Source organism: Martes martes (assembly GCF_963455335.1).
Source record: "Martes martes genome assembly, chromosome: 8".
Taxonomy (NCBI): Eukaryota; Metazoa; Chordata; class Mammalia; order Carnivora; family Mustelidae; genus Martes; species Martes martes.
Window position 1 is genome coordinate 52,981,208 of NC_137895.1, and position 13,662 is coordinate 52,994,869.

Sequence of the window (13,662 nt, forward strand, 5' to 3'; positions counted from 1 at the left end):
CAGGGAGCCCAATGCAGGGCTAGATCCCAGGACCCTGGGATCATGACAGGAGCCAAAGTCAGATGGTTAATGACTGAGACCAAGGCACCCTTTACTTTGCTTTTTAAAATGCTTAAAGTTCTATTGCCATAACATTGTTATCATTTCCTTTCTTTTTAAGTCATTATCACTCCCCCACCTTTTTTAATGCTTATTTGCCCTCTATATTCCCCCACTTCCTTCCAGCCTTTTGGAGGATAGTCTCTTCAGGTAAACATACTATTAAAAGAACTTCTTCTGGGGCACCTGGGTGGCTCAGTGGGTTAAGGCCTCTGCCTTCGGCTCATGTCATGATCCCAGGGTCCTGGGATCAGGTCCCACATCAGGGTCTCTGCTTCATGGGGAGCCTGCTTCCTCCTTTCTCTCTGCCTGTCTCTTGTGATCTCTGTCTGTCAAATAAATAAATAAAATCTAAAAAAACAAAAAACCCCTTCTTCTTTAGTTCCAAATCTTCTCCTGTTCATAGCAAGTCTTCATAATATACCTGGCTCCCAATTAGTCAGTTTGCTGCATCATATCCACTTAGATGCATGCTGGTCTAATTTATTATTTTTTTCTGTAAAATTTCGAATAAATCACGAAAGCCTAGAACATATGTGATGAAGTTTTAGGTAAACCACAGGCTTCAAAATATGCTAAAGAAATGCCAGAACCACTGCAGAGAGGAAATAAGTGCCCAGCAAAGGAAGAGACTGTGGTTGTCCTTCCACAACTGCTTTTCTTTGATGCAGAAAAGTAATTTATAGGTCTGTACACAACCCTTGGCAGATTGCACCAAATGTGTCTAGAATGCAAACTCAGGATCATCCTTGTTCTATCCACCAATAATATACATTTAAAACCTTTATCTCTACTATTTTCTCCACTGTCACAATAGAAATAGTATCTTTGCTCCTATAAAAAGCAAACCCAGCCACTTGTACTCTGGAACCCATTTTACTCTTGACTTCTCAAAACACTATTGAGTTATTCTTTTTCCACCCTTCCTTGAAGTATCAATTTTTTCCTTTTCACTGATTCATTTCTATTACCATAAAAATGTTCTAGGACTCACTATATTTTTTTAAAAAACTCCCATGACCAGACATATTCCTCTAGCTACTATCCCATTATTCCTCTCAGAGTATACTTGTCAAAAGATTTGGCTAAGTATACACTCTCAAATGCTTCACCTTCTGTTCTCTTTTCAATATGTTTTCTCTTCTCTTCAAAAAATAAGTTCTGATCAATGTTACTAATGATTCCACCTTGCCAGGTTCAATGGCCATTTTGCTATACTTGTGTTTCTTGAACTTTGAGCAGCATTTAACACAGTTGACCACCTCTCATTTAATACCAAATTTCTTCTGTGGATTTCTGAACTTGTCTTTGTATTTCTTCTTCCATCCATAGCTTACCCTTCTCAATCTTACCTACTGGCTTCCATCACTCCATTTTTTTTTTTTTTTAAGATTTTGTTTATTTATTTGACGGATAGAGGTCACAAGTAGGTGAAGAGACAGGCAGAGGCGGCGGTGGGGGGGGCGCGAAGCAGGCTCCCACTGAGCAGGGAGCCCCATGTGGGGCTCGATCCCAGGACCCCGAGATCATGACCCGAGCCTAAGGCAGAGGCTTAACCCACTAAGCCACCCAGGCATCCCACAGTCCCTCTGTTTTAGCTCCAACTGTCAAAGTTCCTCAAGGGACAGGACTCAGCCCCCTTTAAGCACTTTCTAGAGCTCATTCTGCTTCACGTACAGTTCTTTTTCCTGACTTCCTGGTACAAATACCTGTCTGCCTATATGACATTTCCCTCTGGATATCTAATAGGCATCTCAAACTTATGTCCAGAATCAGATCATTCTTTTTCCAATTATGTCTCCTCAATCTTTGACTCCCAAGTCTTCTCTATTTCAGTGGAGTACAAGGGATTTAAATTTTAGGACAGTGAACTTGTTCTGTATGATATTATAATTGTGGATTCATGACATTATGTTTAAGTCAAAACCCACTGAACTTTATGGCAGAAACAGTGAACCTTGATGTATGCAAATTAAAAAAAATAATTTTGGAGGCTATGGTACTTCAGCATGAAATGCAAAAACTGCTAAAAGACTCTGACTGTATTGCAGAGGTATGAAGCAGCCTCACTGAAGGGTGTGGAGATAAAGTCTATGTAATCTTAGAAATGTGTCATCTTAGCTTGTAAGACTAGTAACAAAAGGAACTGTACATAGCACTGTCAATGGTAATTTCCCACAGGGTATGGAATAAAAATCCTAAAACCACAAAATATATACACTGGAATTGAATAATTAAGTAAATGAATGGTGATGGTGGTAGCCATGTTTCTCCTTACTGGAACAGGAGGGAATAGAAATGCCAGGGTAAGGGTTAACATGATCCATGTTATAATTTATTAAAGTTGGAGACATCAGTGTGAACTCATGGAACCAACTGAAGGAGTTCCAATGGCCAAAGCTGGGACAATGGGAATAACAAAATAAATGAAGTAGTATTGGATTATAACAGAAAATATCAAATAAATATGAATCAGTTTTACTGATATAAATGCTTGATAAAGAAGTAAATGGGAGATTAGACAAAAATCACCTGTAGAAGATTTCTAAATAATTCATGTAGAAACTCTGTTGTGAAAGAGAAATGGTATAACTCTCCACTTGTTTTTTTTTTTTTAAGATTTTATTTATTTATTTGACAGAGAGAGACACAGCGAGAGAGGGAACACAAGCAGGGTGAGTGGCAGAGGGAGAAGCAGGCTTCCTGCTGAGCTGGGAGCCCGATGTGGGGCTCGATCTCAGGACCCTGGGATCATGACCTGAGCCAAAGGCAGACACTTAACAACTGAGCCACCCAGGCGCCCCTAACTCTCCACTTCTTAAATGTGGGCTGCACATATTAACTTCCTTTCAAAGGGTACAGTATGGAAATGGAGGGAAAAAGAGTAACATTATAGTACATAAACCACAAACACTACTACAGTCAAGTGATCAAAATTAACAGCAGTGATAAGGCATGTTGGTAGTATGCACTCTTTATAAATTGTGATAAGAATGTCAATTCTTCTCTGTGATCTTCCTCCAAAATACTTTACCCTAAGTGTAATGATGAGAAAAACATCATACTACACTAATTTGAGAATATTCTACAAGCTATCTGACCCACTTTTCTTGAAACTGTAAAAAAAAACCAAACCAAACATCAAAAAACAAAGAAAGAGTGAGAAACTCTCAGCCAAGATTATCCAAAGAAGACGTGAAGACTAAAGGTACTGTGGTATCCCGAATGTGGTCCTTGAGTAGAAAAATGTATTCAGGAAAAACTAAGAAAAGGTGTTAGTTGAAAAATGAATTAAGTAAAGACTTTAATTAATAGTAATGCATGAATATTGATTCATTAATTTTGACATACCATACTAATATAACATGGTAATGATAGGAGAAATTGGGTATGATGTATATGGGAACTTTCTTTACTACTTTCACAGTTTTTCTGCCAGTCTAAAACTATCCTAAAAGGAATAGTTTATTTAAAAAAGTTGAAGCTCAACTAACTCATGAATCACATCCTTTGTGGTTTTCAGCATTGGGTTTATTTCAATGCCACAGTTTGTAGAGACTGACTCTGCTTTTGATCAGGTAATGTCTCTCTTTCCATCTCATTCAAATATGGATTATTCTATTTACAGGATGTTTGGACAGATGCAGAACACAGAGAGATCAATGATGCAGAAGCCAAGAAAGCATTCCTATCATTGCCAACACAAGTGGGCATGCAAAGGTAAGAACCCATAACCCTCCATTAGACCACAGATTGTAATACAGTTAGAATTTTCTGTGGGTCTTTTAATCCTAGACTTTTAATGAGAACTTTTAAGAACTTCAACTAGAATCTGTTAATCAGAAAATGTTTTATCTTACTTTTAAATAATGTTTATATAGATCTTGTTAAATTGAACGTAATGGGTCTGATTTGATTTGACCTAGGTTGAAGATTTTGAAAGTGTTATAATGCTATTTTATTAAAGAAAAGTATGTAATTATAAAGGTTGGCATCTGAGATTTGTTTCATGAATTGATATAAATATAAAACTCTTATTTCAAACAAGGTTTGCAATACTCAGTCTTGCTTATGTTTCTCTTTTTGACACTCATTTTTACTATGATTCAATTATTTTGGCATTACTTATATTTTGCTTTCCTAGGCTTTAGTCCCATTGAATAATATCTGTGTGATTCAGAAAAGACCTAAATGAAGGTAGTTGACAAATTTCAGTGGCAATTGTTTGGATAACCAGCTGACCAACTAATAATCCACCAATTTCATTGTTTGTGAATTGTAGTTTTTGAATAGAAGTGTTGCATAAGAAGGATATTTAATAAATAGGAAATAAAACATATTAACCTTGTAGCATCAATAAATCCAATTCTTTAAAGATAATTAGGTATGCGTTCATATCAAGGTAATTTAAACAGAAATTGTACGTTTCTTCCTCTACTTAAGAAAATGTGCACCCTCAGAATTTTACATTTCTATGACGCATTTCAGGTTTGTTTTAAATGCCTAAGTGTTTCAGAAGGAAAAATTATTTATTACAGATTACCCTAAATGTCCCAAGTGGCATCGCATTGCTCTGAGACTAAGCTGTACTGTGCTGGTTATACTCATTGCCACACTAATAGGACTAACTACTTGGGGTGAGTAAATTGAGAGCTATATGTTCAATTAGAGAAGTTTACCTTTATTTCTCGAACTTTTCCAGAATCATCTTTCACACTTACCTAACATATTCTTTCATTATTGCTTAACTGCATTAGTAATAAATGACACAGTTGATAATTTGTAGTGAGTACTTTTTTATATGAGTACATTTTCCCCCTATACAGAGGAGACAACAAACTTAGAAATTTAGAAGCCTATTCTGCTTATAATTTTAATTAGTTCATAAATCGTTTGGGTTTAGCAGTCGCAATTCTATGAAGTGAAGTTTCATATTTTGGTAAAAGCACTTACTTTTATGGAAGTTGATTATTTGGCCCTTAAATAAAATTTTTGGACTTTGGAAGTAATTTGATATTTTGAAATTTTGACAAAATTTATCGGTTGCTTGAAAATTTAAGGCCAAGTTAAATTTAACTTGAATTATTCCTAAAATGAGCTCTACTTCAAGAAGAACTATGGGTAATTATATGTTATTGTTTCTGTTTGTTGTGACCTTCTTTTTTTCTTTTTTCGAGGTGGGGGAGGGTTTCAGAGGGAGAGGAAGAGAGAGAATTTTAAGCAGCATCCACACTCAGGACAGAGCTCTATATGGGGCTTGATCTCACAACCCTGAGATCATGACCTGAATGGAAATCAAGAGTCAGACACTTAACTGATGGAGCCACCCAGGTGCCCCTCTTGTGACCTTCTATGTGTTAGAAATTGAGATAAGCATTTTACATATGTTACTTTTTAGGTGGAGACAACTCTAAGTTTGTTAAGCATTTTCCCCTTGTATATGTGAGTGAACTGAGAAACAGAAAATCTACGTAACCCGTTCAAGATCATGCCAAACAGACACAAATTTCAACGTATTTTTAATTTTACTTAGATGATTTTTATTGCTTGTTTCTACTTACTTTTTCATAAGTAGAAATCTACCAAGTTTCTAAGTTTATTCATCTTTTGTTAAATTATAGGGTTGAAATTCTGTAGACAGATTCATCAGCCACCAGTGTGTGCATTCATTTGTAGTTTTGTTTTAACGGATAATTAAAAGGCACAAGCTTATATTTGTAGAAATCTAATTAGTGTTACTACTTTCCTTCACTTAGTAAGTCACCTAAGTAGCGAGAATGGAACCAAAGATTGCGATTGTATAAATATTTCTCCCAGGAAACAGCAGAACAATACAAACTTCACAAGTAAGTGGTTATATTTCATTGTATTGTAGGGGAGGAAAAACTTTTCCTCTACCCTCTTAAGTTTGGTACCAGGGTGCCTGTGAATTAAACTGTCAAAAGACCAAGTAATAGGAAGAAAAGGTTTATTTGCAAACAAAAGAAGTAGCTTGTTCTACCCCGTTTCAGTGAAAGGTTTATACACCTAGCTTAGAAGGAGAAAGTGAAGGGGAAGAAGTGGCTTCTCTGGGAAAAACAAATATATTTCTTTAGGAAAGACAAATGGCCTCTTCAGGAGAACAAAGTGGAGATAATAAAGAGAATAATAGTGTCTGTATTCACAAGTGTGAGTAGTCTTTCCTTCTTTGTAGTCACAAAATTCCTCCAGAAAGGGGATTTATGGTAGAGTTCTTAGTCATTTTTTTTTCTTTTTTTTTTCTGGGAGTAAACCACTCCAAAGAGGAATTTATGACAACCTCCTATTTCAGAAGGTTCTAGTTTTAGTCAGATAGGGAAGCTCAGAGGAGGTTTCTTCCTGAAGCCGTTGATTATATTAGGCATATACAAAATATAGAAAGTCACTAACTCCTAATACCTTCACCAGTTATAGGAGGTTTTCAGGCAAAGCACAGGGTGTGGTTGTTGTAAAGATTTAAATCCATGCCTTCTCCTTCGATAAGTTTTCCAGAGATTTTGGTCATCCTCTTCTTCTTGTTATGAGTGGAAGGACACCCTTACAAATGGAGATTTCCCTTGTAACTGTAACTGTCTCTTACAAAAGGATAATTTCTACTAGGTTTTTAGAACTTCTGTGTCTGCATTTTCTTAAAAACAAAGACCTCAGCATAAACCTTATGCCAAGGAGGGATATTTCGGGGTGGTATATTTTGCTCTCCTTCGGCACTCTTGGGCTTCAAACTCTCCAGTGACTTTCTATAGTCTAAGGGCTATAAATCTCAGGACTATAAGTCTAAGCATTTTAACATTGTCTCCCTCTGAGACTTGATTTCCTACAACAGCAGTCTCATTTCTCACCACGCATCTCTCCCCTTTGCACTCCAGGCTTCAGCAAAACAAACCTCAATATGGTAATAAAATGGAACATAGTCTCTCATCCTCAATTCTTTGTTCATTACTGATCCAATCCATTTCTTTTGGATATTTATCTCTCTGTTGGGACTTCGTACTCTCTGAACCCTTCTAACACACACATAAACACACACAGACACACACACACAGAGTTCAGACTATAACACTGATATAATCTGGTAAAACTACACATAGTTGGTTTTAGTTACATTTCTCATTTAATAGGAAATTAAAAATAAAATCACATACATTGGATATTTATATGCTTTAAAGTAAAAACTTTGTAAACTGGTTCTCACTTTGTCCTTTTTAAAAGATTAGTGTTTATTTTTTTCTCACTTATCAATCTTATTGTAGAATAAGAAAATTACCTTTTTCTCCCAAGGTACAACTATTTTCTAAGTAAAAAATTACCCCAAACTATAAACTTTTGCATTGTTGAAATACCATGAATTATGCCAAAATATATGTTTAGACCTTAGGTTAAGTTTGGATAATTAATAAATTGCATTCTAATTAAATATTGATGGTCCTAGAGAGTGATAGAAAAGAGCATAAAAAATATAACCAATGTGCATGCTTATGTTGGCACTTTTCCCTTAAGACTTAAGTCTTTATATCACATCTCTGTAATAGGTCAACTCATTGCTTCTCCATTATGGACATTTCTATATTGCTCCCCATATATTACTCTTCGGGGTTCCTCTAGACCACTTGGAAGCCTTTCTACCATGGGGTTCCCAGAACTAAAGCACTCAAAAATTATTTGCTGTTTTCATCACATTGTCTTTGGCATATCAATAATAGTCTCCCACATTCTAAATAACTGTACTTTCCAATGGATGAATTTCTTTCCACTTTACCGCACTGACAGGAGCCTGGGTTTCTTTATTGCTGTAGTATGTGAATTTCAGGCCAAAAAAATAGAAGAGTGAAGTAAGTGATTCATGTTTTGTTTTAGAGAACAAATGCTACCCCAGCAAAGGTCATGTCACAATAAACATCTACATAAGCACAAGAACTTAAAGTCATTTATTTCTGTCAATAATTTATAATACCAAATTTCAGTAAAATGAAAATTTGTCCCTAGCTTTAGTCTGAAGTGTGTTTTGAAGTATTTTTCCTGACCAGTGTAGTTAAATCTAGTTCATTAATATTTCAATGCCCATGTTGTTATGACTTATAAAATAAAATGCTCTGGGGAGAGTGTTGCAAAAATCAGGGTACTATGCTGATTCAAAACAGAAACTTAGTATATGAAATTTTCCCCAAGTAATATGATTCTTCCTACCATCCCTCAAAGACCTTTACCAGTGATAACTAACTTTTGTACAGAGTATTTTATAATTTACATTTTCATTTCATTTCATTTAATATATCAGACAAGTTTGCACACAAATTTGTGGATATTTTAAAATATGCAATACTTAAGATATACAAAAGTTTAAATAGAATGCAATCAATACTTATGTACCTATTACTCAGCTTAAAATATAAGAAATTATTAGTTCACCTGAAACCTGTGTGTACCTATTTTTGAAGATAAGTTTATTTTAATACCTATTTCAAGTTTTTCCTTTTCAGAGATACATGGAAGGTTTTTGGGATCATGGTGAACAGTTTGCTTTACAAAGTTACTAATAAAGCATATTATGAAATACATATTTTTTTTGCACCAACAAGGGACTATGAAAAGATATATATGTATTTTTTTTTCCATAGCAGTTTTCTCCTGATGCCTTTTAGACTCTCCTTTTTAGTTTAAGTTTCCTTATGTCTTACCACTTACTATATTGGCAGTATTAGTTATAACCTTGAGTAAATTCCTTAACCTTTACATTTGTCTCCCCCTTTATACTTAAGTTTACTTCACCTTAACTTTAGTATCTTTATTTACAAAATGAGGAATACAAAATTAATAATTTTATTATCTTATACATTTCTTCTAAGGAAAAATATTTCATATATCCGTGAGCATGACAGGAGATTGTTTGACATGTGGTAATTACTCAGTAATTATGAATACTTCTGGCATTTATTTCTTCTAAAGACTATTCATCAGTCGAAAGGGAGTTCTTTTCTTAGAAGTGGGACAAATCTTTACTTTTAAGGGAAAAGTTTACATAATTAGTGCAAACAATTTTTTGATATTCAAACTTCACTTTTCTCCTATTTCTTCCTATTTTTGCATTTCAGCAAAACCAAAGCTAAACTTATGCCCTAATAACTGGCTTCAGAAAAAAGGGAAATGCTATAATTTTTTTAAAAGCTTTAAATCATGGACCGATAGCCAAAAATCCTGTTTAATAATGAAATCACATCTCTTGATGATCCAAGACAAGGCTGAACTGGTAAGAGCTAATTTGCTATGAAAATTGGCCCTTCTAAAGCTGAGAGAAATAAGTAAGTTTTTAAAAAGATTTATTTCTTATTTGTTTGAGAGTGAACTCGAGCAAGAGAGTGAGAGAGAGAGAGAGAGCTTGAGCAGGGAAAGCGGCAGAGAGAGAGAGCTTGAGAGGGAGAAGTGGACGCCCCACTGAGCAGAAAGCCCGATGCAGTGCTCAGTCTCAGGACCCTGGGATCATGACCTGAGCTGAAGGCAGAAGGTTAAGGGACTGAGCCACCCAGGTGCCCCCCAAAGTAGGTTTTATAATAAAAGAATTATAGTGCTCATAATTATAGCCATTTATTGAATTCCTAGCAGACGCCAGGCACTGTGGTAGGCATGCTACGAATGTTATCAAACTTAGTGTTCACAATAACTTTGAGATAAGCAGTATTTTCCCTATTTCCAGAAGAATCTTCAGAACTTGGCAGGTTGTAAAACTTGCCTGTTTAACTCAGCATATGAATGACAAAGCTGGGATATCAATGCCATCCTTCCACAAGATTTCTTGGAAAGAAAGATAGAAGCTCTTTGCACATTTTCAGTATCTGGCAATATCCTGAGTACCTTGGGTAGGGAAGATGGGCTCTTTAGTTTTGCTCGTGGGTAGTATACCGTACGTACCAAGTTTCCAGTTCCGGTTTGGCAACAGAACGCTGGGAATAGTTCTTGCTCCTTTAAGCAGACCTATTCTTCCCTAGATTTGCCTTCACATCCTTTGAGCCCCCTCAGCAGTTGCTGTTCAACCACCATCCCCATGAATTCCATTAAGCACCACAAGCCTGCACATAATATATGAGTCATGTGTTGTGAAATCCTTCCTATATCGGTTTCCTTCCCTAAATATATAGAAACTTCTTAAGACTTTTTAAGATTTTCCCGAATAAGGAGATAAATATCAAGACTTAAGTTTGGACAAAAGTCAGAAGAGGCTATTTTAATAGGGCTTAACTCCATCTCCTCATAGGATTTCATACAGAATAATATACAAGATGGAATCTATTTTTGGATTGGGTTGAACATCACACACCCACAAAAGACATGGACCTGGCTGGGTGGCACCCCATTGAATCTACAGTTGTGAGTATTTAACATTTGAGTCTCTCAGCAGCCGGTTTCTCCCGAGGGTTGCCTAAAACCCCAGACAGCCAAATGGTTCCGTAGACTGCAGACTTTGATCTTTGTTAATGTGTGAATGATTAGGAAATTTGCCTTAGAGAAAGGAAGTCTCCTAAGCGAATTTATTTTCTTATTTGGGCTTTGAATTTATCTATAACACTAGAGGTAGAAATGGAAAATTGTAGGTAACGTAAAATTCTCCAAATTTCATTTCTTTGAAGTATTTCTTAAAAGTTTACCAAACAATCCTTATTTTGATTAGTAGGAAAACTTCAATAATTGGGAAATATTATGGAATATTTTATACATAATACAAATATCATTTGACTCTTTTTAAATACTGTCACCCTGTCAACATTATGTGTATCTACTTTTATGTACTTCCTTCATTTCTGTTTGAATTCCATGGATAGAGAGTGCTAAAATCTTTGGGGGTTAGGCATTAATCCCCAAAACACAGGCAGAAGCTCCTGGGGGTCCAGGGTGAAACTTTCTACTCCAGGCATCCAGGTTTCAGGAATTATCAAAATTTAATTACACTTCTTGAAAATGTGAAATTTTGTTGTGTCTCTCAAAGAGATATGAAGTTAAGGGGATTTAGGAAGACTGTAGATGCTTTGGAGTGATAGACTGGGTGAGAGTAGGGGAAAAAATGCTCTGAAACGGAGAAAGTCACCCTACAAATGAATATTTTTATCCAGACACTACTTACAATATTTCTTGTTAAAATTTAAACTCCATGGGGCGCCTGGGTGGCTCAGTGGGTTAAAGCCTCTGCCTTCAGCTCAGGTCATGATTCCAGGGTCCTGGGATCGAGCCCCGCATCAGGCTCTCTGCTCAGCAGGGAGCCTGCTTCCTCCTCTCTCTCTGCCTGCTTCTCTGCCTACTTGTGATCTCTGTCTGTCAAATAAATAAATAAAATCTTTAAAAAAAAATTTAAACTCCATACCCACCCATGCCATCATACTCTCTGTATATCAAACACTAAATTAATTTTAAAAACTTACCATACTTACTATTGATTTTTTTTTTAAGATTTTATTTATTTATTTATTTGGCAGAAAGAGAGACAGAGAGAGAGCACAAGTAGGGGAGTGGCAGGCAGAGGGAGAGGGAGAAGCAGGCTTCTCAATGAGCAGAGAGCCCAATGCAGCACTGGATCCCAGGACCCCGGGATCATGACCTGAGCTGAAGGCAGATGCTTAACCAATTGAGCCATACCCAGGCATCCCAGCTTTGATTATTTTTAATAGAAATGTGTCACCATATTTTTAAAGTGATGCTGTCAACCCACTTGCAAACTTGCTTAGAATTATTAATTTGCCAGTCTTGTTTTTAAATTTGAGGGTTTTTTTTTTCTGATTTTTTAAGGTGTCTTGTGGCTTATTTGTTTAAGACAAGAGAAGTTGGCTTAAAATATGGAAAAACAGAACTTAGGGGAGTTTTTCTTCTTTTGTGTACAGGGTAAAATATTTGGATATACCCACATATACACAAATGTGTGGAAATTCCCTTGCTGAGGTGTCTATATGAGTTTAAAACGTTTAAAAGTGAGGAAGACTTTAACTCCTTCCCTCATACTGTCTGGGGTTACTCTTGCCACATTTAACATGTACAGTGTAGATATACCATTCTTTCTTAGGATGTCTTATAGAAGTAAGGAGGCTTCTTATAGGTAAACAGTGAAGGAATATTTTTAAAAGGAGTGACACTTGGGATTTGGGTCAGGAAAATGAAAAGGGTAATAGTTTAATTTTCTACAGAAAATTGATTTAATTCTTTTTGAAAAACATACATATTTTTAGATGTGTTGATATTTCCAAATCTTAGAATGATAAATATAATATCGTCTGTTATAAAGTTGATATCATTCCACTGTTGCAGATATTCAAAAAATTGAATCAAGAATCTTTGGAGTAATAAAATGAATTTTTTTCCTAAAAGGGCGAGACTGTCCTCTGTCTTAATCCATTTGGGCTACTATGACAAAATACCACAGATTGGGTAGCTTACAAGCCACAGAAGTTTATTTCTTACTCTTCTGGAAAATGAGTCTCCAAGATCAAGGCGTCAGCATGGTCATGTTTTGGTGAGGGCCCTCTTCCTGGTTTGTAGCCATGTGAGGACATAGTGGAAGGGGTTAGGGATCTCTCTCGAGTCTTTCTAATAAAGAATTAATGAGGGGTCCACCTCATGATTTAAGCACCTCCCAAAGACCCCACGTCCTAATTCATCACTTTAATGGGTTATAATTTGTAACATATGAACTTTGGGGGGAACACAGACATTTAGACCATACCAGATAACAGTTATCTAAGATCTTTATTTTTTTGTATGATCACACAGAACTGGGAAACCAGTGCCTCTTATTCACATTTTTATTTTAATTCCATACAGCCTTTCCATTTAAAAATGACTGTTTTTGTTTAACAAACTATTTGGAGCAACTACCTTCATTAAATAAGTCATTTTTTAACAGGTGTTCCTTGTCTGGGAGAAAACATACAAAATACACACAGTCATGTTTTCAGCTGAATGAGAACAGAATGTTTGTTGCCTTTTCCACAGATTTCAAGTCCTGGGTCAGGCTGAAGATAATGCCTGTGCTGTAATAACAAAGAAGGGTGTGTTTTCCGAAAAGTGTTGCAATCAGAGTTACTGGATTTGTCAACGCGTGCTTTCTGCAGACACTGACCTCTAAACTGATCTCAGTTTATCCTTCCCGTAAGAACCATTCACAAGGACTTTTTAATTTATGTACTTTGTTGAAACACATTATTTTTACAACAAATATTATGGTGATAATGATGATAATGGTGTTGATTTGTGTCACTCTCAATTTGGGCAATCAGCCTCAACTCATCGCCCTAGCTCTACCCGGTCACTGGTGCTATATTTCCACAGTTATCTCCTGTGCATTATTGTGGCTATTTTAGACACAGCTGTCCCTTTGTCTACTCAATAATTCTGTCCCCGGGGTGCCTGGGCAGCTCAGTCTGTTAAGCTTGCGCTCCCGATTTGGGCTCGGGCGATTATTTCTGGGTCGTGGCATTGAGCTCTGTGCTGGTGGAGGGAGGAGTCAGCTTGGGATTCTTTCTTTCTCCCTCTTCCTCTGCCCCTCCTCCCACTCTAAAAAGTCAATTAATT

The 13,662-nt window shown here is 36.2% G+C and overlaps 1 protein-coding gene across 1 annotated transcript; it reads left to right on the top strand.

Moving 5' to 3' along the window:
* Positions 1-3,680: 3,680 nt before the first annotated feature.
* LOC308347053 (killer cell lectin-like receptor subfamily F member 2) lies at positions 3,681-13,216 on the top strand (the record flags this gene model as incomplete). The annotated part of the gene is made up of 5 exons (XM_080810213.1): positions 3,681-3,819; positions 4,638-4,736; positions 9,207-9,361; positions 10,364-10,476; positions 13,084-13,216. 5 exons carry the CDS (start codon positions 3,681-3,683, stop codon positions 13,214-13,216), a joined length of 639 nt encoding a protein of 212 aa, XP_080666339.1.
* Between the last annotated feature and the right edge of the window lie 446 nt (positions 13,217-13,662).